Source organism: Henckelia pumila, chromosome 3, assembly GCF_033568475.1.
Source record: "Henckelia pumila isolate YLH828 chromosome 3, ASM3356847v2, whole genome shotgun sequence".
NCBI classification, from domain to species: Eukaryota; Viridiplantae; Streptophyta; class Magnoliopsida; order Lamiales; family Gesneriaceae; genus Henckelia; species Henckelia pumila.
Genome location: NC_133122.1, coordinates 194,219,150 through 194,241,260, shown reverse-complemented (window position 1 = coordinate 194,241,260; position 22,111 = coordinate 194,219,150). Strand labels below are relative to the sequence as shown.

The window sequence follows — 22,111 nt, the reverse complement described above, 5'->3', positions numbered from 1 at the left end:
TTGCTCTCTTGTATTTATTTACAGAATCCGTGTCTCTTAAGTCAATCACAGTTTCCAAAATCCTTTTATTTCGGTGTACCTATCTCTAGAAAAATTGCCCTAAGCCTCCAACCCATGTATATCTCATACACAGCATCTTATGAGACGATATCAAAGATTTATTCTCATGACACATACTAATCTGATCCACGTGACACGTCTATAATGAAATAATAGTTTTTCACAAGTCAAATTGGGTCGAATATCTATTTTACAAAATTGATCAATTTAGTGCTCCGTCCAAAGAATCACGGGTGGTTACAAAACATCCAATTAAAAATGGTAAAATCGAGGCAAACCCATTCGAATTTGATATTAGGTATAATTTACAAGAATGTTTGCTAGTATAATGATCGTACTACTAAAAAAACACCATTATAAATAAAAGGAAAACGTGTAGGCAAAAAAATAGGAAAATATGATCTCAGTGATTGGTATACTAACAAGATGATAAGATAAACACTACCGGTACGGCACTTTTTCGTTTTCTTTGAAACCCAAAGAGCAGTGTTACAGATAATAACATTCAACAAAAATCTTGCCATGGTAAGGACATCTAAATGTAAATCTACTCCAGGATGTCATATTGTTTCCGAATGGAGAACGAAAGGTGTATCTCAAACCCAGAATTCTGCGGCCGGGCCGGGTATTGTCTGGCAATATGACATTAAACTCTGGATACCCCAAGCTTTCTCTCAAATAAACGACGCAAAATGTAGACTTGCAACACGCTTGCCCCGATCAGAGCTGCCGATTCAAATAAAGCTTTTTGGATCGCTCGTTTTCCCATTTTCTCATTCACTGCTCAACCAATTCAAAAATCAGCATGACTAAAACTGATCATCATTAGTAATTAGTAAATGTATAAAGATGTATACACACACACATATACATAGAGAGAGAGACTCTTCCCATCGCAAGTCAAATCTGAAGCACTAATGCGATATTTTGTTCGGGTAACTTATCAACGGACTCGTACAAATTTGTTTTGGGGTACACAACAACCAGAAGCCATACATAAGAAGAGAAATGAAAAGGAAACGAAGAAGAGAATACTGGACAGCAAAATCCTTTTGAAGTTTGTTTAAAGTTCAGCATATGGGGAAACAGAGTGAGAAAATGAAAGGAAAACAAAGAACTTTTACAAAATCATAGTGAAATTTTTTAATTTTTTCCTCGACGTAAGCATTTAGGATAGAAGAACAGCACCATATATTTGGCGAGAAGAATGGGAAAAATAGTTAAGACTAGTTTTTGTCAAACTCATCCAGGGACAAATTGATACTCCAGATGGAGACCAATAAACACATAATACAGGAAGTTCATTGTAAATGCACATGAGCTCATGAATCAGCGGCATTGTTGGTTTTCCAGGCACAGGTGTTGGGCCATATCACACAAGAAATTCACGATAAAAGTAATAAAAATGATGTCACATATTTAAACGAATATAAAATAGCAAAGACCGCCAAAATCACTCCGAAGGATAAAACAATAAGTAAATTTACCGATTGCCTGTCGATCAGTCTGAGCCTCTAGCCAGTGTTGCTCAAACTGAATATTGTACAAAGCTTCCTCCAACTTACCAATATGATCGAACAGAGGTTTAAAATGCTCTGCATATGGCAACAAATCACATGCTTCAGTTAATATTCTGAACCATTCATCATGATAAAAAGAAAGTGAATAAACAATCACCATCTTTAGCATGCTCATCGTGATAATAGAAATGGCCAGCATGCACGTCGAAGTCTATGGTTTCATGATAAGGAGATTTGTTGGTGAAACAAAATCGGTAAACTCCTTGATTATAAGCCACAAACTCATGCTTCTCACTTGTCTTGTCACGAACATCGTGGACCTGTGAACCATCTGGTCCCTTCACCTGAATAATTGTTCTTTTATGAGAAACAAAATCTTTTAAAGAATATAAACATACAGTTGAGCGATGACAAATCCTTCCATTCAATGTTCTGGAAATACAAATCAAGATATAAATCTCGCACACCACGGATAATTCGAAATGTCAAGTGTATAAATCCTAGAAAAACCAAACATAATTTACATAACATTTAGCACAAGGATTCCCGCAAAATGAGAAACATATCCAAAACAACTTACAAAAGCACGATGTCTTCAACAAAAGATACCGAATACCAGCAATAAACATCCAACATTAGGATACATATTGGGATGTTATCGGTCTCAACTCTCAAATTGGAGTAGCTGCAGCCGCAACTTTTCATCTATAGTCGTGACATTGTGTATGCATTCCCAAGGACAAGACAAGCTAAAAGATTTGGTGAGAATCTAAACCATGCTACCAATTTCAAGGGATCATAATTGAGAAAAGTACTAGTGTTTAAGGCTTTATCCAAAGATTAAAAAAGTACTAGTGTTCAAGGCATGAAAACGATGAATACGCAAGGAAGTTGATTCACAAAATTCCCAATATCATGAAAAAAGCCAAGGAACCAGATTAAAGAAATATATATTAAAAAGACAAAGTAGAATTACCACAAGGTCCACGCCATCTTCACTGTAATGCCAAGAACCCTCCGATTTAATGACTACGAATGAAAAATGCACAGTATTCCCATATTCCACCTTGTGGGAGATGCACTCCTCTCGATCTATCACAAATCTTATCCCCATACTACCCTTCAAACTAGCCAAAACCACCACCACCGCCACCGCTACAGCCGCCGTAGAAAGCCTCATCTGCATCCCAAATCAAAACAAACATCACTTTAAGCTCCCTTGGTGCTGAAACAGAAAAATTCCATGAATCACAGATTCCTTACCTTAATCTTTCGGGAAAATTTTTTTTATTAAAGAACGGCGATTTTCCGGAGAGATCAAAGCTGCTGCGTAAATGGGTTTTTCTTCTTTTATTTAATTTTTTTTCCCAAAAAAAAAAAAAGAAAAAGAAAAAAGGTAATCAATCAATCTACAGGTTGATTACTACGGTATGTCTTAGAAATCTGAGCTTAGGTTTGAGAGTTGAGATAAGGAATGTGTTTGACTTGGGACTTCTTCTCATAGTTATTACGTGTATTAACCAATGGAAGTCTTCCACGTAAGATCCATGTAAAACATATTTTTCAACTATATATTTTCCAACAAAAATTAAATTTTACAAGTTGAATATGACAAAATACTCCCATCGAACACATTCTTTTTTTCAATTTCATGGATTATCATAAATATATAGTCATATAGGTCAGTTTTTATATTTACTAGCAATTGTGCACACACATTTGCGTGTGTAAAATAATAACTACGATGTATTGAATTTTGATGCTTAAGGTTCATTAGGAAAAAAAAAAAAAAGGAATCTGAAATTGACAAAGAGAATTATTGGGATATGGGGATACTGAGTAAACATGGAGAAAACAAAAAATTGAAAAGAAGAGTATTTTGGGTATATTAAAAAATAGACCATGACATCAAATTAGTTATTCTAATATACCTACACTTAATAAATAGTAAAAGATTATTATTATTTATTTATTCAAAATATATCTAATATTTATCATTTATTTTTTAATCTTTAATATTATCTTTATCTATATTTTTAAATTTAATCATATTTATCTTTATTTTCAAATTTTTATATTAATAGTCTATCAATTATAATATATATAATAATAATTAAAAAATATGAAAAAAGTTATTAACTTGAAAACAAAAAATTGTCATTGTTACATAAAATTTCAAGTGTTGCGTTCAAAGATCACTAGCTTATACAATATTATAATACTAGATGATTGTACGATAATTGTTTTGTCATTTTAATAGTTGTATAAAAAAATCCGATGATTTGTAGCTCATATGATACCAGATTCCAAATTTGAGACGATATATTATGTTCGAGACTCAATTATAACAATCCTCTCTCCCAACTTAAAAAAAAAAAATGAACAAACTATTTTAAAGATAACTACCCCACTTTCCTAACTCTTTCACAATGTTATTTTCTTACACATATGTTATAAAACATGAGTTTCTTGATTAGACTCACTAATTTTGATGTACTTGATGTAACAATATACGATATCCAACTTCACAATAAAGATAAATAAACATTTTTATTTCTTGAGATCTTCGTGTAAAACATATTTCTTGCTGAAATATTGTATGGATAAGATTAATCATGTTGCTTACTCCCTCAGGTTCCTGTCGCTCGTGCACATCCCTCAATTTAACCTCGCATGTGTCAATAAGCCTCTGACTCATGTGAGACAAAACCCCTTTTGAAATCAACCATTTTCTATAAATTAACATTTTTATAAATTTAAAAGGATTTTGATGTACTTGATGTAACAATATACGATATCCAACTTCCAAAAATCTTTTAAATTTATAAAAATGTTTATTTATCTTTATTCATCTATGTCCTTGAGTTTTTAAATCCCTTTCCCAATAAAAAAAATGCAAAAAACAATAAAAAGTAGATAGATATACTGTAAAACTAAAAATATTGCATGGTGGTAAAACAAAAAATTCAAACAAAATTTCTTCCTAAAGGAAAATGTAAGGCACAAAAATACATTATCTTGATAAAATAAAGCATACACCAGATATGCATATACTCAAAATAAGTGACGAGCAAGGGAAAGAAAGCAAGCAAGAAAAATAGTGTCATCCACACTCTACTTGCTGTTTGCAGCAGCTCTGGCTTCAATCTTAGCTTTCCTCTTGGCCTCCCTTAGAGTTACTCTCTTCTTTTCTCTGCAAATGTCGGCCGCAGAAGATTAGGAAAGACGAACTAAAATACACATAGACATGCAGATACATAGACGCACATATGTAGCATCATATATGATACAACACTCTTTATAATTCTTTTTTTTAAAAAAAAATGGAACACATCACCCTTCGCAGCCGTTGCTCGTTACCTGGTTTTTGAGATCTCCTCCCTAGAAGGACGTTTCTTTCTCTCACGCTTCCCCATTGTTGCCTGGTACCTTGTTTTTGAAACCTTCTCCGTAGAGGGAGTATTCTTTTTTTCACCCCACTTGTGGGTATATTTTTTTTCCTTCAGTGGTTTTTTAACAGATCCATTATTCACTTTTTTGTTTACTTCGGAATTGTCTTTTTCCTTCTTTTTCTGCTCCGGCTCCGGCTCCGGCTCCTGCTCCTGCTCCTGCTGGACACCTCCTTCGACACCATCGATCAACTCAGGTTCTTCATCCACCTCTCCCGATGGTTCAGATGGCTGTTGAGGTGGCTTTGTATTACTCATTTTCTTTAGCTGCAAGCGTAAAATCAGATATACAACTGAAATAGTTAGGTTTGAAGTTTGATGCAATAGTACATTAATAAATCATAAGAAAATAGATGAGCAAGGAAGGAAAAAGAACAAGCAGGTAAAAGTCAAAGCAAATACAATGGAGGCATTTGACCAACAAATAAGCAGCGTAACAATTAGAGAGCAAATTTTGAGCTCATTAATTGCTTTTTTCTTTTTAAATTCCAAATTACTATAGCGCGTGGACCAAAACCATCATATGAATCCTTAACGGCTGTTTCATTGGGTTTAGGACTTGTGAGCATCAACCAGTTCCTTGTTAACAATATCTGAGTAAAATGGTTGAGTTTGGTTATGAGGCTCACCTTAGCAACAAAGAATCCATCCATGTTGTGAACATGAGGATAAAATCGTCGTGTCTTCTCCAAGGAGGGGTGAAAACGATGTCCCCGGAATCGAATAAATCTGGAATAGAAGATGATTTGTCAGATCACACGTTCATTTCTCCATTAGTTAAGAAAATAAGGAACAGAAAATACCCTGGACGTCCAAAATCAAGGCCACAAGGCACAAGTTTGACATCCCTCTTCTTGAGTGCATAATCAATGACAGCTTCGTTCTGCAGATTTTGAATTTGAGAAACAAGAAGCAGGTGCTATGGAAGACTTTCAAGACCCGTAGAAGTTACAAACCTCAGCTACCATAATGGAGCATGTGGAGTAAACAACGTATCCTCCTGACTTCGAGCCAGCATCCACCATATCTATCGCTGCAAGTATTAATTGCTGCCAAGGAAAATTTAACATGAAGCTAGCATTCAGAAAACAGCATTAAAAATTGTAAAAAAGGGATTGCCAATCTCCAGCTCCTCGCTGAAATATAAATGGTGCGTGAAATCTGTTAAATCTAAAAGATCGTCAGAGAACGAAGGAAAGGACATTTGTACAAGGAAACATATATGATGCTAAGGGACAAAATGTCACCAGTAGTATTACTAAACTGAAAACTAACCAGAAAAATGAACAATTGTTAGGTAGAATTGTTGGGCCTCAAAAGCAGAAAGAAAGCACTAGATTATAAACGAATGCAATTTTAAAAAATTCTGAAACATGGTTTCAATGTCAGCATTTTTTTTATTTTTATTTTTTGAAATAGGAAACATCCATTTACATTAGGATAATAAGTCTTGGAATACAATACACTGAAGCCAATCCGGAATAACACCACCTACCCATTCAAAACTCGAAGGGTTAGATAATACTTTATCAGCTAAAAAATGAGCAACTTTGTTGGCCGAACGACGCATATGCTCTATCGAAATAAAATGAGGAGGTTCAAGCATAGAATGCACTTCAGCATTTAATAGGGAAAATCAGTCTTTCGGTCCTCAAACTTTACAACCTTAAGCCCTAAAAACATTTTACAATAACAACTTTGGTCCCTCGACATTTTAGAAGATTAAAAAATAGTCGCTACCGAAAGGTTTATGTTTTTGGCACATGATACTAACTCTTTTTATTAAAACCAAAAGGATAGAAGCAAAAATTAGGTTGTAAAATTTTCACGATTTTTATAGCAACTACCGCGGAATTATTCATCACCAATAGGATACAACAAAGTGTAGGACTAGAAAAATGAAATTCCACCATCGGCTACGTGAAGGGTTTACTAAAGCTTAATCCACTCTAGTACTTCAGAATTAACAAAGCATAATTTAGAAACACTAGAATCAACTACATACTAACCCTTAATTGTATTTTAAGAAATCAAATTCTTATTAACAAGAAATTGCTGAAGGAAACATCAAGCATCACTTCAAGTTTACAATATATTATAAACTGTTAATTAGCTATCTTAAACTAAATTTATGGTATTCTTTACAAAAAAACCTCTAGTCTAACCCTGATTAAACTATCACAAGATTAAACTATCACAACATAATATGCTGCACTAAGATAAAATAAAGTTTCAATCCTTAAACTTGATATTCAGTACAATAAAATAATCTCAATTAAACTTCACAAATAAAACAAACAGATTTCAATCAAATATTTATCTAATTTTGCAAGTTACCCCCCATCTTCAGAAACAAAAATGATGGATATTTTCTAAAATTTCTACAATTTTAGTTTTACTTCTAATTTTTTAGACACGAATACAAAACCACCCAAGTTATCAGCCCATGATTTCTCATAGTCAATGAAGGTTGTATCATTAGCTACCATGTTTAAAAAATGCTCAAAGCATTTTTGGGAACACTAGAATCGACTTAACATCTTTAACAGAGACACTGCGTGCAACCCTAACATCAACCAGAACAAGCTTATTCTTTATACTGCCCATTGTCCTGGAGTGCAAGGAGCAACAAAATGTACGAGAAAATGAATCAAACACCTTGCATCAACCTTAAAGCTGTAAGAGGTGAAAGAACTACTGGGCTGTAGGAGCCCAAATACCAGTACAAACCATAACCAAAAGAGACTGAAATTCAATGTCTCAATCTCAAACGACCAATAGTCCCGAATTCCGGACGCAATGAATCCCCAGTCTACGTAAAAATGAAACTCAGCTTCAATAAAACTTATGATCTTATTCAGAAAGTAACATGATGATCTCAAATGCAATGTTAGGGGAATGACAATGGCGGCAGGAGAGAAAAGTGGGGATGGTGGCGCTTAGCCATGGTGCTGGTGGTGTTGAGGTAGTAGAAAGGTGAAGAAGGATGAGACATTAAAACCTTTGATTTACCGTTAACATTAACGTTAATTTAACAGATGGGACTAGTGTTTCTGTCTTTTTAAAAGTTAAGGAATGTCATCGTAGAATGTACAAGGCCTAAATGTGTTCAAGGAATAAAGAACAGGGACCAAAATAGTGTTTTTTCCGCCTTAATATTGTAGGTCATCTTTATAGGAGGATGCTGAAGTATGATTATCCAAGTGAGAGCATGAGAATGAAGTACACCTTTTGCAGATAGACACAATTCTGTATGTCTAACTCGCTTTTTGAGGTCTTCACAGACTCGTCCTTAGATATAACCTACAGCATAAAAAAATTAAATCAAATTTATGCCGACGACTCAAAGAAAAATCATTGAAAATTTTTATATCAAATTTGATTGCGTACCCCAGTACCACTGCAAGGAGCATCCAACAAAACCCTGTCAACAGATCTGACTCCAAGAACTTTGGGCAACTACATTGATGCAGGAACAGAAACAAATCTTTTATATCCAGCAGAATATGTCATTGATATTAGAAAATTTGAACAAAACATTCAGATGAATGTTTGGTACATGATAACTAGCAAAAAAACAACAGTACAGAAATATTTGGCCACAACTGACAAGAGACGTTGATTATATTGAAAAAGAACATCACTTTCCAGTTCAAAGAGAAGGGGGTTGCGATACAGAAAAGAAACTAAGCTAACAAATAAACATGATAATTTTCACCAAAAGTACATGCAAAAACAAATCAAGATCCTTACCTCCCTCCCATCATAGTTGGAAACAATGGTGTTTGTTACCCCCATCCGGTGTAAATTTGCAGTGAGTGACTTGAGTCTAGATTCCTTTATCTCGTTTGCATAAATGATACCTTTTGAGGAAAAATTACATTGTAGAACTATCAGAACACATAATCATTCTAATGTGTCTATAATGTTGTTCAGAATGCAAAATCTGCATACAGGGTGGTGTTGATGCACTGGCGTACAATTGATTATAACAATTCCACATTTTGAAAAATTAAGCAACACAGGCATCCTAGCATTATTCGAAAATGTTTCATGAAAATGGAAAAAGACTAGTTTCTTTTGATGATACACTTAATTAGAAAGACGGTAATAAGTTGTAGCACAATCCATATTCCATGGCAAGGATAGTAGGACATAATTCTCTCTAAATTATGGGGGGAAATGAGAAAATTTAAAAGACCTGTTTTTCAGAAACATAAAGGAAGAATAGAAGATGACTTGAAGTGATTGGCAATGTACAAAAGAGTGACACGACAAAAATAACTTTGAAAAAGGATGTTCAAAATTTTTACACAAAGCTGAACATGAGCAGTTACTATAAGTAATAAAAATACAGGGTTACATCATAAGAACTATAGGAGGCAGAGTCTATTAGTTCCTTACCACTATTTTTCATGAGGGCAGCGATATAGGTTGTTTTGCCACCAGGAGCCGCACTGTAAGTGAACAAAAATAAGTCAGGAGGAAAAAATAGCATAGTCATATGGCATCCCATAAATGAGTGAATTTCACGTGAGAAGAAAAGGATAACAGGAGAACAAAGGAAGTCAGTGAATATAATAAACCAGAAAAGTTGACGCGAACACTGGAGAAAATAGTTCTCATTGGCCATGGAAAATAAATAAATAGTTAGGAGAAAAATCATTCCACAAATAACTAATACTTACGCCATATCAACAACTCTTTCTTTTTCCTGAGGAGCAAGGGCCATCACAGGCAGAAATGAGCTAGCACTTTGGAGCTGACAGCAACAAAACCATTAGTTTTATAAATTCAACATCATGAATTAAAGTTGGAAACTGTAGAACTTGAAGATACCATATAGTATCCAGCCATATATTCTGGAGTGGCCCCAATTGGTACTTGTGAATCATACACAACCAATCCTACCTACAAACATGTTATGTAGATATTCATAATTTTATCCTTAAAAATTACCGGGTGATAAAAAAAAGAATGATCCAGAACAACACATGGTGGCTCTTACTTTGGACCATTTGCTTAATGGATCAAGGTTCACTCCCCTGTTCAGAAGAACACCAGCCAAGTCCCTCCTACGAGTCTAGATTCCAATAATAATAAAAAAAGCATCAGAGTGCAATTTGTTAAACCTCGGTAAATAGAAAATATCTCAGAATAAAAAACTGTAACAACCATGCATATTACCTTCAAAGTGTTTGTTCGAAGACATATAGGCCGAGGCTTCTCAAAAGCTTCTATAAGTTCCATGAGTTCAACAACTGGAAACATCTGAAGAGCACACATCAAAAAGTTCCACAAGCAAATGCAAATTATAATTCCAAAAACTAAAAGAAGGCACAACAACAAGAATTGTTTTGGAATAGAAAAGTCACCTCAACTAAAGCCTCGATCAGAAACTCATTGTAGCCATAGTACGAGCGCAAGTCAATATTCAATTGATCAACATAATCCTTCCGTGTTGCCCCCTCTTGCCTCAATGACTTAAAATTTGAAAGCACACGCACAACTGAAACAAATCATACAGCGCATCAGTTCAGCAAGGAGAAACTAAACAAGCCATACTTCTACATATTTAAAACCCTGCATACTCTCTTTTATCCGTCTCTGGAGATTCGAAAGATCTGGAGGTCTATGTGCTTCTTCTTCAAGCTCCTGCATTGTAAAGACTATACATGAAAAGCAGCAAATATTCTAAAGCCAATCGCCAGTACTAACTTTGAGTACATAATTCCAAGTAAAGAAAGGGCGTAAGAACCGATTCACTAACCCCCTCAGTCGGTAATCTAAATTCATCAGCTTCTTCTTTAATATTAAGCTGCAATTCAGCTTCAGCATCTTCCTCTTCCTGAGCCTTTTCCTCATCAATATCCCGTGCTCTCTTCTCGATATCAGACTCGTCAGAATCTGAATCTTCATCAGAGCCATCCTCTAAATAAAGAGGCATAAGAATACCGAATTAAAATAAGAGGAACAATACCGAACACAACCACTAAGAAATGACATTACCTTCTTCATCACTTCCTTGGAGAATGTCATCAGCAAATGGGTCATCGCCTTCCGAAGACATATCCGAATCAGAGTTCACTTCTCGTTCTTCCTCACCAGATTCTTGCAGCTTCTCCGGTCCTTCATCCATGCCATCAGAATCACCAAGCAAGTCCTCTTTCCTCGGAAAATCTGCTTTCAGCTTCTTCCTTGGAGGGTGACTAGGCGCCCTCGCACCCTTCGTCTTCTTATTGAATTTAGGACCCGCCATGAATCTGTAATATCACAAAACACAAGTACGCAGTCAAAGACGGAAACTTTCTGTTGCTCCGTACTTGTCAACCAATTCTAATGAAATAGCAAACACGTAAAACCTTTCAAACTCCAGAATTTATTGCTAGTTTTTGTACAAGAAGGAAAAAAAGTAAAAAGATGCAAACTTTGTAATCCAAATAGCAAATATTACAATAGAACGGGTAGATTCCGAGGTCCCAACGGCGGAGGGTCGGAGGAAGATGGCGAAGTAGTCTGTGGAAGAAAAGCTACGAATACGCAGCGTCCAGACAACACTGGGGGAGGAGGAGGGTTTTAGGCATGCAATGCCGAAGGACTGAAGTGCCCTTGAATCAGTTGAAGAATCGCGGTCGCCACATTAGTATTTTAGGTTTTTTTTAAAGAATTTTTTTAATTAAAAAAAATGATTATTATTACTAACCGTCGTGACCCAAAACATGAAAATGACGAAACTTAGATATTTAAAAAGAATCTATATTTATAATTATGTATGTATGTGATAAAATATAATTAAGTGAATAAAAAATGCATTGCTACTTAAAAAATAAATGTATCAAGAGGTCGAAACTTATAACTATACAAAACAGAAATAAAAATAAATTAAGAAAAATATATGGAGTTTTGCAGGGCCTAAGTAGCGGAGAGAAAGTTTGGAGGATGAAGGTCGTTGGAAGGTGTGAGAAGTGGGGAGGAAGTTTGTTTAGAAAGAGATAGCGTATGTAGGGTATAAAAAGAATAAATAGGTAAAAATTCACCATGACATCATAAACAGTTTGTATAGAGTGCTTAGACTTAATAATATAGTAAAAAATTATTATTTTTATATGGTAATTTAATTAGCTTAGTTGTCAATTTAAAAAAAATTATTTTAAACCTAAAAAAAGACACGGAATATAAACATACAGCAAGAAATGTCAAAACGGGTTAACAGAACGGACCAGCCCACAACCCGCCACAATCTACAGTTAGGAAGGGCAGACTGACCCATCTTTTAGGCTGTTTAGGCAACCCAACACACTTATTTTAAGAGTCGGGACAGATCAACCTGACGAACAGGTTGAGACGGACTGACCCAGAATCCGCTGCAACCATCATTAGGAAAGACAAGACGGGCTTGTCCACCATTTGGTCGGTTGAAAAATTGTTAATACAACCTACCTATTTTATATGACGGAACAAACTAACCCGACGAATCTAACTCATTTTAATTCATCTACCTACACTAAACTCACTAAACTTGCAGACCATGTGAAAATTTTTTTGTTTTGTTTCGGAAAAAATAATTGAAACCAAGACCTAAAGAAATAAATAGAAATAATTAGTAGATTATTTTATTTCGTGTTAATCTCTATTAATTAAAGAGAAGTCCAACCAATGCTTCTCCTATTTATTTATTCATACTTAAATGTTTATGCTTTATTATTATTATTTATTATTGAAATCCTCTAACAAAATATTTAGATATCATATTAATCTTAATTTCTCAATTTTTAGGAAAAAAATTGTAATTGAAAATAAATTATGAGGACCAAAAAACGAATTAAGTCTTGTTAAATTCCAATCCTAAATTCCCCTACAATTCTTATAGTTGAAAACTTCGAAATGTTAAATCTAATAGCATTGTTATTTTTCTTTTTAAAAAAAGTTGACCGAAATTTTAAAAAAAAATACTCGTTAATTCTTAAATTCTCAGTAACAAAAGAAATATTTAATAAAACCCTCGAGCCCTAAAATCTTTAAGTTTCAAAATTTTTATAAAATATTCTTATTAAAGTGTTTTTTATAAAAGTGTTTTTCAAAAAACAATTATAAAATATTTTTATAAAAGTGTTTTTTTAAAAAAACAATTATAAAATATTTTAAAAATTGATTTAATAATAAATATGTATTTTAACAATTATTTTATAAAAACATTTTAACATTTCAAAAATAATTCATCTTTGTCTTCCATATTTTCATTCTAAAAACATCTAAAAACATTCTCAAGTATTCTTTAAAGAGTATACTCGAAAAACAATTTTTTCAAAATATTTTTCAAAAACATTTTACAAACATCTTATGCAAACACATACTTTAAATTTTTTTCATTTATCAAACACTAAAAACATTTTAAAAATACATGTCCAAACGAAACCTAAAACTTTTACAATTCCATATCTAAAATTCAAAGTAAATATTATTATAGATTAATTCCTAAAAATCGATTTTATCTTCCGAAATGTTTTCGGATGATTTCGCCTGAATTTATTTCCTAAACAGTCTTTCCAATCCTTTAATATTAATAATTCAATCAAAAGCCATATATAAAACCCCATCGAAAAAATCGAGGCGTTACAGTGAGTGATTCCCAAAACCAAGTAAACTGGATAAAATGATCTCTTTCAAGAATGGGAATGGAAACAAAAACAGATATAACAAGAGTACAAAGTTCCAAATTTTTACTAAAATGAAAACTTGCATTTAGTCTGCCAAAAGCTCAGTAGCAGAAACCAAATAAATAATGAGAAGTAGACGCCACTCATCAGTTCCAAGTAAGATACTTGAAATCGATGTACTTATTTGAAAAGGTCTGGATTCAGCCAGTCCCTGTAGAAGAACCAAAGGCGTTAAGTTCCTATATGATGTTTCATAAAACAGCCATTCAAATCGATGGAGAACAGAAGTGAGTGGAAAAATGATTCTTACTTGCTGATATCATCCAGGTGGTCGTCAAAGTCGACAATGTCCTTCCATTTCTCTGATGAGATGTAATCCGAAAGGACAATGTTTGCTGATGGTTCCTTGAGAGTGAGGTGATTGCTTCCATCTGGTCCGGCTAGCTTCCAATTTTTAGATGCATCCTTCGAGTAGAGCTAACGAAGATAGAATAATTGAACAAACTTGAAGGAGTATGTTTGGGTGGATTGCAGTATGGAAAAGAAGCAGCTTCAAGCAAAGAGCAAAGAAAAACACACACATTGACAACACACAAATTCATAAGGATGACGCAATTTCCTTGTTCATGGTGAATATTTCATTGAACATGTAGAATCATCAATGACACCATTAGGTCGACATACTGTAAAGTGTAAACTATATCACCACAAAAGAGTAATATAGTACTTGAAAATTAGTAGTTCAGCTTCATGCATAGGGCAAAGAAAAACAAAATAACATCATCAGCACCACATTCAAAAGGATAACACCAATTTCCTTGCTTATGGTGAATTTTTCACTGAACGTAAAAAATCAGCAATGACAACATTAGGAATTTAGGTCTGACTGTCGAGATACTTCAACTAGATCACCACAAAAGGTTTAGGTGGGTGAACCATAATGAAGCCAAGAGAGTGGAAGTCGTTGATAAACAATAGTTTTCCCCTCCACTCTCAAACTTTTTCCAACACAAGCACATCGTTCATTTGAAATGTTAGTTGAGATGAAAATAAACTCAATAAAAACATCACGTAATATGTCCCAGCAGAACTGTAATTGTTCTTCAGCGTATCGATAATACAACCCTGTTCAAATATCAAAACTAAAGCAGTAACATGCTATGCTAATTAGTTGTACTAGTTTTGGAGGAAAAATATAAAAAAATTAATATAATGCATCTTAGCATAATAAAATCATATCAAGAACATATCATCGTCTAAGAACCTGGTTGGCTTAGTTACTATTCAAATATATTCTAAGTTGTTTGACCACTTATACGATGTCTAAGATGAGCATAGCCAAACCAGCTCTAAATTAACCAAAATTAAATCCCAAACATGCTTGGGCTTCTTAGGAGTCATGAGATGATTTATCAGCTTAAAATCAAATGCCAACTTGGATGGGATGCATCATATGGTGCCGCTTGATATATCAACAAGCCTGTTTAATAAACCTCAAACTAGTCTATAGATAACGTATAATAAGTTAGAGAATGTGTTTGGAGAGACAAAGGCTTTCAATAAAAGCATTTTTTTAAAAATATCACTTCCAAAAGACTAATATTTGGACACAGCTCTCCGATTCTGAAGCATTTTTCAGAAGTCAGAAACTGTAGTTTCTGCGATTTCCCTTACAATTTCTTTGAAAAATAAAGAGAAAAACTCTTTCTGAATACTGCATACAAACATTAGAACAGTTTCTTTCAAAAAAAAATATATATATCGATTATTCGTTTGAGATTAATAAAATATTTTTTGAAATACGGCTCCTATATCTAAACTGGCGCCATGTGAGACCAGACTAACCAAGGTAGATAAAATTTGAACATAAACATGAGAGGAAATTGTTGTTTAGCTTTATGGGGTTTCTGAAGACGAGGCCAATGTACTCCACCGTATCTAGGAGTGTGCAAATGCTTAGATGTGCGGTTGTCGCAAGTTCATACATGTTATATAAAGGTATTCAACTCATTTATTAACTTTTGTAACTCCTTATAAATTTGCCAAGCAAAGACAAAGGGAATTCGATTGTCCAAATCACAATATAAATGCATCTTCCAACAGAATGGCAGACTAATGGAGTCATTTTGTTGCCACTACAACAAACAAAATCATCATCATTATTATTAGATACTGAAATCGCCACCTATTTTAGGTTACTTGGTCTCTGAAAAACAAGGTAGAGGCCTCTTTCTTTATAATGGTAGATGACTTTTTGAAAGATCTTCTCCAGTAAGCTTTGTTTCTTCCAAATAATGACAGCATGAACACAACAAGTAGTTAAAGGTTTATCTAGTATTTATCTTACAACTAAAATAATGGTAACTTATGGTTCGGACATTACTTTATGGCCAGTATCAATTTCTAACTAGCAAATGATCACAATATAAAAGAGTCCACTCTATCTAATTTGGTAACCTGAATCAAAACAAAGTCCCCCGAACAGAATAAAACAAGTATCCGACTCAAATCATTTAGAAATTTGACACAAAACCACCTGCATCACGGGGCTACGATCCTTTCCCTGTGGTAAAGCCTCGAGCTTTTTATTATCCAACTGCAAATTCACAGAGTTTACAGCATCAGTCTTCACCAACAAACAAAAACAAAGTTTCGAGCAACTTTTGTGTCAGTATAAAACCCACCAAAAGGAGAGCAGCCTGAGGAAAATATCTGGTAATGTGATCTCCAATATTCTTTGCCACACCAGCGAGCTCAAAATCATTGCACCTCTCATTAGCATGAAAATATCCCACGACACTCAAGCCTTTTTCTCCATAATACTCCTCTATCTATCTAATTCACATTCAAAATATCGTTACTTAAAACTAAATTTCAGCAATCACTTTTAAATTCGACAACTGACCATGGTAAGGGCGATTTCGAGAGGAGGGAGGAGGCCGATCTGCGAGTGAAAAAGCGGTACTGAGTCGATTATCTCGACGGAATTCCCGAAGGCGGCGGAGCGCCCGAGGAGGACGGCGTTGACTGCGGAGGTACGGTGTTTTAGGGCATGGAGGACCAGCTTTATGTAGGCGGTCTGGTGGATCTCGTACGGTGACTCGCCGCCCATGATTCGAAGTTTCCGGATTAAGGGGAGCTCGATCGAATTCGTAGCAGCGCCGGCGTTTGGTTCGAAGAGGATCAAGCAGCTGACAGTCGCGATGATGGGCAGCGAAGAGGGTTTACGATTGGGCAAACACTAAAAATCCTTGACTTATATTTTGTTTTATTTTTATTTTTATCTTTTTTCGAGTGAACCAGAGCTTATATTGCCACGGTGGATATTAACTTGAATTTTTTTAGAATAAAAATTAATTTGGTAAATTGTCGAAAAATTCATAATGCAAACATGTTTTATTTTGGGCCTTTTAGTCATAAAATGTGGTACAACATCATATATTATGTGGTACAACAGATCCGATCCCCTGCACCCTAGAGAGCAGGAAATTTTAGTGCGACCATTAAAACCCGGTAGTAGGTTTTAGTGGTTTTTTTTTTTTTTTTTGCACCATTAAAACCCACCACCGAGTTTTAGTAATCGCACACAATTTTCGGTGCAGGGGATCAAAATTATGTGGTACAAAACCGTATAAGATGTGATACAAATTAACAAAAATTGCGAGGTGGGTTTACAATGGGCAAACACTAAAAATCCTTGACTTATATTTTGTTTTATTTTATTTTTTTTATCTTTTTTCGAGTGAACCAGAGCTTATATTGCGACGGTGGATATTAACATGAATTTTTTTAGAATAAAAATTAATTTGGTAAATTGTCGAAAAATCCCCAATGCAAACATATTTTGCTATGCACTTTCTATCCACTTTTTTGTACCACAATTTTTGTTAATTTGTATCACATCTTACGTGATTTTGTACCTCATGATGTATGATATTGTACCACATTTTATGACTAAGGAGCCCAAAGCAAAACATGTTTGCATTTGGGGATTTTTGGACAAATTGCCCCATGAAAAAAAAGGTATAATAATATTTTGATAATACAAATTAATTAAAAAACTAATATCATTTTGTTTCAAAACCAATTTCATCATTTTGTCCATCAAAAAAACCGAAAGCGACTTTCAATTTATTATTAGTCATGTTCCTTATAAAATTATTGTGTATAAATAAACTTTCAATTTTTTATTTGTTGATTAAAAAACATGTGACACGTTATGACGGAATATAATTGATTATTTGATGAGTTTTTCTTATAAATGTAATTTTAAATTTTAAATTAATTTTTAATAGAACTTACGTAATATTTATATTAAAATAATATATTTAATAAATTTTTAGATAGTTAAAATATTAAAAATATTTTATTACAATCGCTACTTATTTAATATTATTTTCAAAATATTATCGAAAAAAATTTGTATATAAAAATCAGAATTTTAGCTTTAAAAAATTATTTATTTTTTATAGTATCAATTTATTTATTTATAATTATTTAGATATTGTATGTTTTAATATAATTTATCTAATCTTTTTTATTAAAATATATAATCTATTTAATCCATCTAATATAATAAATATTATGTACAAATAAAATTTTTAATCAAATCAATTTACGTATAAAATATAATATACAAATATATCTAATTAAAATAAAAAAATAAAATGTGTATTTTTTGTAATAAAAAGGAAAATTGGACATTTTACATAAATGTCACCAGAAATTGATCGGAATCCGACGGACATGTATCAATTAAGTCATTAACAAAATTTTGTGTATCAATTTGACATTTAAACAATAGTTTGTGTACCAAATTAATGTTTACTCAATTTTTTTTTAATCAAAATGTTATATCATGATGCTTGATTTTTAATCGGATAATTTGCATTCATCTCTCTTATACATTTTGTTTCTAACGTTTATCTCTTTACATCTATAACTCTTACGCTAGATAAGAAAAATGAATGTTAAATACATAAATTGTAAGGAATATTCGCAAATGACCATTTTCCAACTAGACAATAAGCTAAAAAAATTTAAAAAATCTCAAAAGTCACATAAAAATCTAACAATTCATAATACATATGCAAGTTTTTTTTTTTCCAAAAACATTTAACAACATTCACGACAGTCACATAAACAATTTTTGATAGCTCTAGTGGACTCTGATAAAATAGAAGACCAAAAATGGGGGAAAAAATAATCAAAACAAAAACATGAAAGTTATGGGACAAAAATATAAATTTACCTTTAACATGTTGAACTCAATCCAACACAAATGAAAAATAGAGGAAATTATGATCCATATATCCAATTTTTTTTTTTCGTTTTCCTTTACATATTGAAGTTTGAAACTAATGATTTTATGTACACGTTGTGTACATATATAATTTAACTAATGGTCTGAATATGATTTTTTGTTATTTTCAAATTAATATATATTTTTAAATTATGAGAGATATTATTAACTAAACTATGATTGAATTTTTTTAAAAAAAGATAAAGATATTATTGAAATATTTTTTTAAAAAAATGGCTATTTCAAGGAAAAAAACATTATAAATCAATAAAAATATAGAGTTTTGATCTTTTGTACATCTACCGTAAACACATCTATGAGCACCGGTTGATGTGACATTCATCTATTGGATATACAAGACGTCATATCAGCTGGTGCTCATTTAGGTACCCACGATGATTGTTTAGGAGATCAAACCTATGTGAGCATCCATCGTGGACACCTCTGTGATTATCGGTTGATGTGACATTCATCTATTGGATGTACAAGATACTATATCAGCTGGTGTTTACGTAGGTGCACATGACGGTTGTCCAGAAGATCAAGCCTGGAGAAATGAGTTTTGATCTCCTGAAAATCCATCATGGGCATTTTTGTGAGCACCAATTGATGTTGCATTCACCAATTAGATGTACAAAATGCAAATCAACTGGTTCCTATGATAGTTTTCATTGAGATCAAACCTCTAAATATATGGTTTTCTACATTTGAATAATGACATTATTGAATGATTAGTGAATAAGTAAAAAAATAACAATATTAATGAAAATGTGATATGTGGTGATAAAATAAAGTTAGGCTTGTTTTTTTATTCTTGGGTGGGCAAAAAACATTTTTGGATATTATTAAGAATTAAGATATATGATGCAGTCGAATGGTCATTTCATAAATTTGTCAACGCTTAAAATGTAATTTTCATTACGTTTGTTGATTAGATCATGACATGTGTGAGTTCTTATCATGTGAAGTCCTCAAATTTAAATATTGTATCCTCCTGTTTAACCTTTTAGCCTGTAAAAATTATCAAAAATAGACATGTCATTTCTCATCTTTTCTATACTGATGGCTCTTTGCTACCAACTCCCAAGTCATTCTCTTGAATACTCTTCTGAGCTGATATAGGTAGTGTCTGAGAGAGTTTCTAAGAAGTACTTCTTAACTTTTCATTCACAAAAACTGAGATCAGCCGCAGTTTATATAGGTAAATTCAAAGGATTTTTTTTTGTCAGTCCACACAGTAGAAATTGTTGTCGGGGGTATTTACGCCCTTTTAATATAGATTCCACTGGAAGGAGTATCAACACTTCGATGAGCACATCCGTCGGTAGCTGTTGATCTATCGTTGTTATGCACATTGTCGATCCAAGTTAGCTTAATGTTTTTCTCTATAGTAGTGTTGTGCAAGGAGTTATTGTATTGACCAACACTGTGATCACCTACTTAATCAGAACTAAGCATGCAATAATCTTTATCAAATCATAAACAAAAAATTAAAAGTGGAAACCAAATTAAGTTATACAACCCAAGGAAAGAAATCTGCAAACTTAGGTTAATACAACCAAATCGAATAAAATATTCTCAGTACCAACATCCTCGGAACGATAAACAAACACTACGGATGTGTTTGGTACACGGGATTAGGCAAGGATTATTAAATTATCTGTCGTTTGTCTCGTTTTTTGAGCTAAATATGATAACACTGGGCCTGTTATTAAATTCTGAGTGCATTGGAAAAGGCTGGAATATTTAACCCAAGTAGGAGAAGGTATTAGAAACCCGTATGCTACAGTGCATGAGAAAAACACATGTAATTATCATTTTGCCCCTTGTCCTCATTTTCAAACCCATTTCTCTTTCCCAACATAATATTGTTGTGTGGTCAACAAGTGACCCGAGCTTCTCCAGGCGGCGTTAGGTGAAGCAAGCATCTGCATCCCGACTTCAAATTTGGAATCATTTCACCATTTTCGAAAACAGTTTGTGGTTATCGATTTGTTATATTTCTTTCTAAGAAATTTTTTGATGAGTTTGAAAAGCATGAAACATCTTGGCTGAGATTTTTTGTGATTGATTTGGAATACTGATTACCGTATCTTTATATGCAAACCTTCTGAAAATTTTATTTCACAAGAAGACGGAAAGTCATGTTTGATAATGGTTTTTTTTTTTTAATTCATGGGCATGGACGTTGACAAGTGGAGAAGGGTAAAATTGTCCAAAAAATTTGGCACACACTTTTATCACCTCAACAAAAATACTACCAAACAACTAATAAATTTATCATCATTAAAACTTATCCTTCACTTTATCGTATACATTAATAATTTCATCACACCTATCAAACGCACCCTACAAAGATAAACTCTCCACGCTAACGACCTCGGCACCTAGGATTTCCAGAATCTCATGCGCTATCCAACCTGAGGCCTACCCAGTCGAATTGGGTGTCCAATAATCACATAAATAAAGGACGTGAGTGAACTACACTCAGCACGAGAGTATGAGTATACAAATATTATATATGCATGAATGCAAGTGTATGAGTTACCAAGACTCGAGGTCAAAAATCTCTGATCAAAACAGACTCGGGCCCTAGGTATGTAGCACTATGCGTCGTCGCACCAGGAGGTGGCTCATATACCCAACAGTGGATATAGGTGACATGATCACGAATATGTGTGTTCAACCATCCACTAACAAGATAGGGTGAACACCCTACTATAGGATATTACAAGGATACAACCTTAAGGTGATCATGCATACATCATAATAACGTGACATAATATATGCAGATAGAATCATGCCATATAAATAATGCAACACATGATACATGCATACTCAGTCAGGGTATCTCGAACAGTACTTTCGTACCTTAATATTAGTAGGCAAGTTACACAAGCTCTACTGTCCAAGCCTATAATCACAAGATTTCTATATCACTAAACAATATCTAAAAGTCTTAACTAAGCTAATAGATACTCCCAAACTATTTATATGATCTAGGGTTATACCTTCGTCCGTCGTTAGCCCGTTGTTGACGAATGCCCCAAAACTTGGGCACAACTCTGCTAAGACTTTTGGGCGCCTCTCCAAGGCCCCGCCGCACACCAAGGAAGACTAGAA

The 22,111-nt window shown here is 33.6% G+C and overlaps 3 protein-coding genes across 4 annotated transcripts; all 3 read right to left on the bottom strand.

Annotated features, from left to right (window-relative positions):
• Positions 1–448: 448 nt before the first annotated feature.
• LOC140890997 (transmembrane emp24 domain-containing protein p24beta2-like) lies at positions 449–3,039 on the bottom strand. Of its 2 annotated transcripts, XM_073299203.1 has the most exons (5): positions 2,844–3,039; positions 2,557–2,760; positions 1,738–1,924; positions 1,548–1,655; positions 449–840 (listed from the first exon to the last, which is right to left on the bottom strand). In XM_073299203.1, exons 2-5 carry the CDS (start codon positions 2,758–2,760, stop codon positions 707–709), a joined length of 633 nt encoding a protein of 210 aa, XP_073155304.1. In that variant the 5' UTR covers positions 2,844–3,039; the 3' UTR covers positions 449–706. The 2 variants fall into 2 exon arrangements, with proteins under 2 accessions (XP_073155304.1, XP_073155303.1); XM_073299202.1 differs by lacking the exon at positions 2,844–3,039 and having other exon boundaries at positions 2,557–2,766.
• A 1,494-nt stretch (positions 3,040–4,533) lies between these two features.
• Positions 4,534–11,652, bottom strand: LOC140887756 (26S rRNA (cytosine-C(5))-methyltransferase NOP2B-like). Its single transcript, XM_073295209.1, has 18 exons — positions 11,484–11,652; positions 11,039–11,292; positions 10,800–10,960; positions 10,621–10,684; positions 10,405–10,538; positions 10,217–10,300; positions 10,038–10,112; positions 9,869–9,940; positions 9,718–9,791; positions 9,434–9,486; positions 8,783–8,892; positions 8,420–8,488; positions 8,258–8,332; positions 5,986–6,078; positions 5,833–5,912; positions 5,659–5,758; positions 4,941–5,296; positions 4,534–4,773 (listed from the first exon to the last, which is right to left on the bottom strand). The coding sequence occupies exons 2-18, from the start codon at positions 11,286–11,288 to the stop codon at positions 4,695–4,697; spliced, it is 1,929 nt and encodes a 642-aa protein (XP_073151310.1). The 5' UTR covers positions 11,289–11,292; positions 11,484–11,652; the 3' UTR covers positions 4,534–4,694.
• A 1,939-nt stretch (positions 11,653–13,591) lies between these two features.
• On the bottom strand, positions 13,592–16,945 carry LOC140887632 (ER membrane protein complex subunit 8/9 homolog). The gene is made up of 5 exons (XM_073295020.1): positions 16,592–16,945; positions 16,371–16,517; positions 16,223–16,282; positions 13,997–14,163; positions 13,592–13,897 (listed from the first exon to the last, which is right to left on the bottom strand). The coding sequence occupies exons 1-5, from the start codon at positions 16,796–16,798 to the stop codon at positions 13,867–13,869; spliced, it is 612 nt and encodes a 203-aa protein (XP_073151121.1). The 5' UTR covers positions 16,799–16,945; the 3' UTR covers positions 13,592–13,866.
• Positions 16,946–22,111: the final 5,166 nt, after the last annotated feature.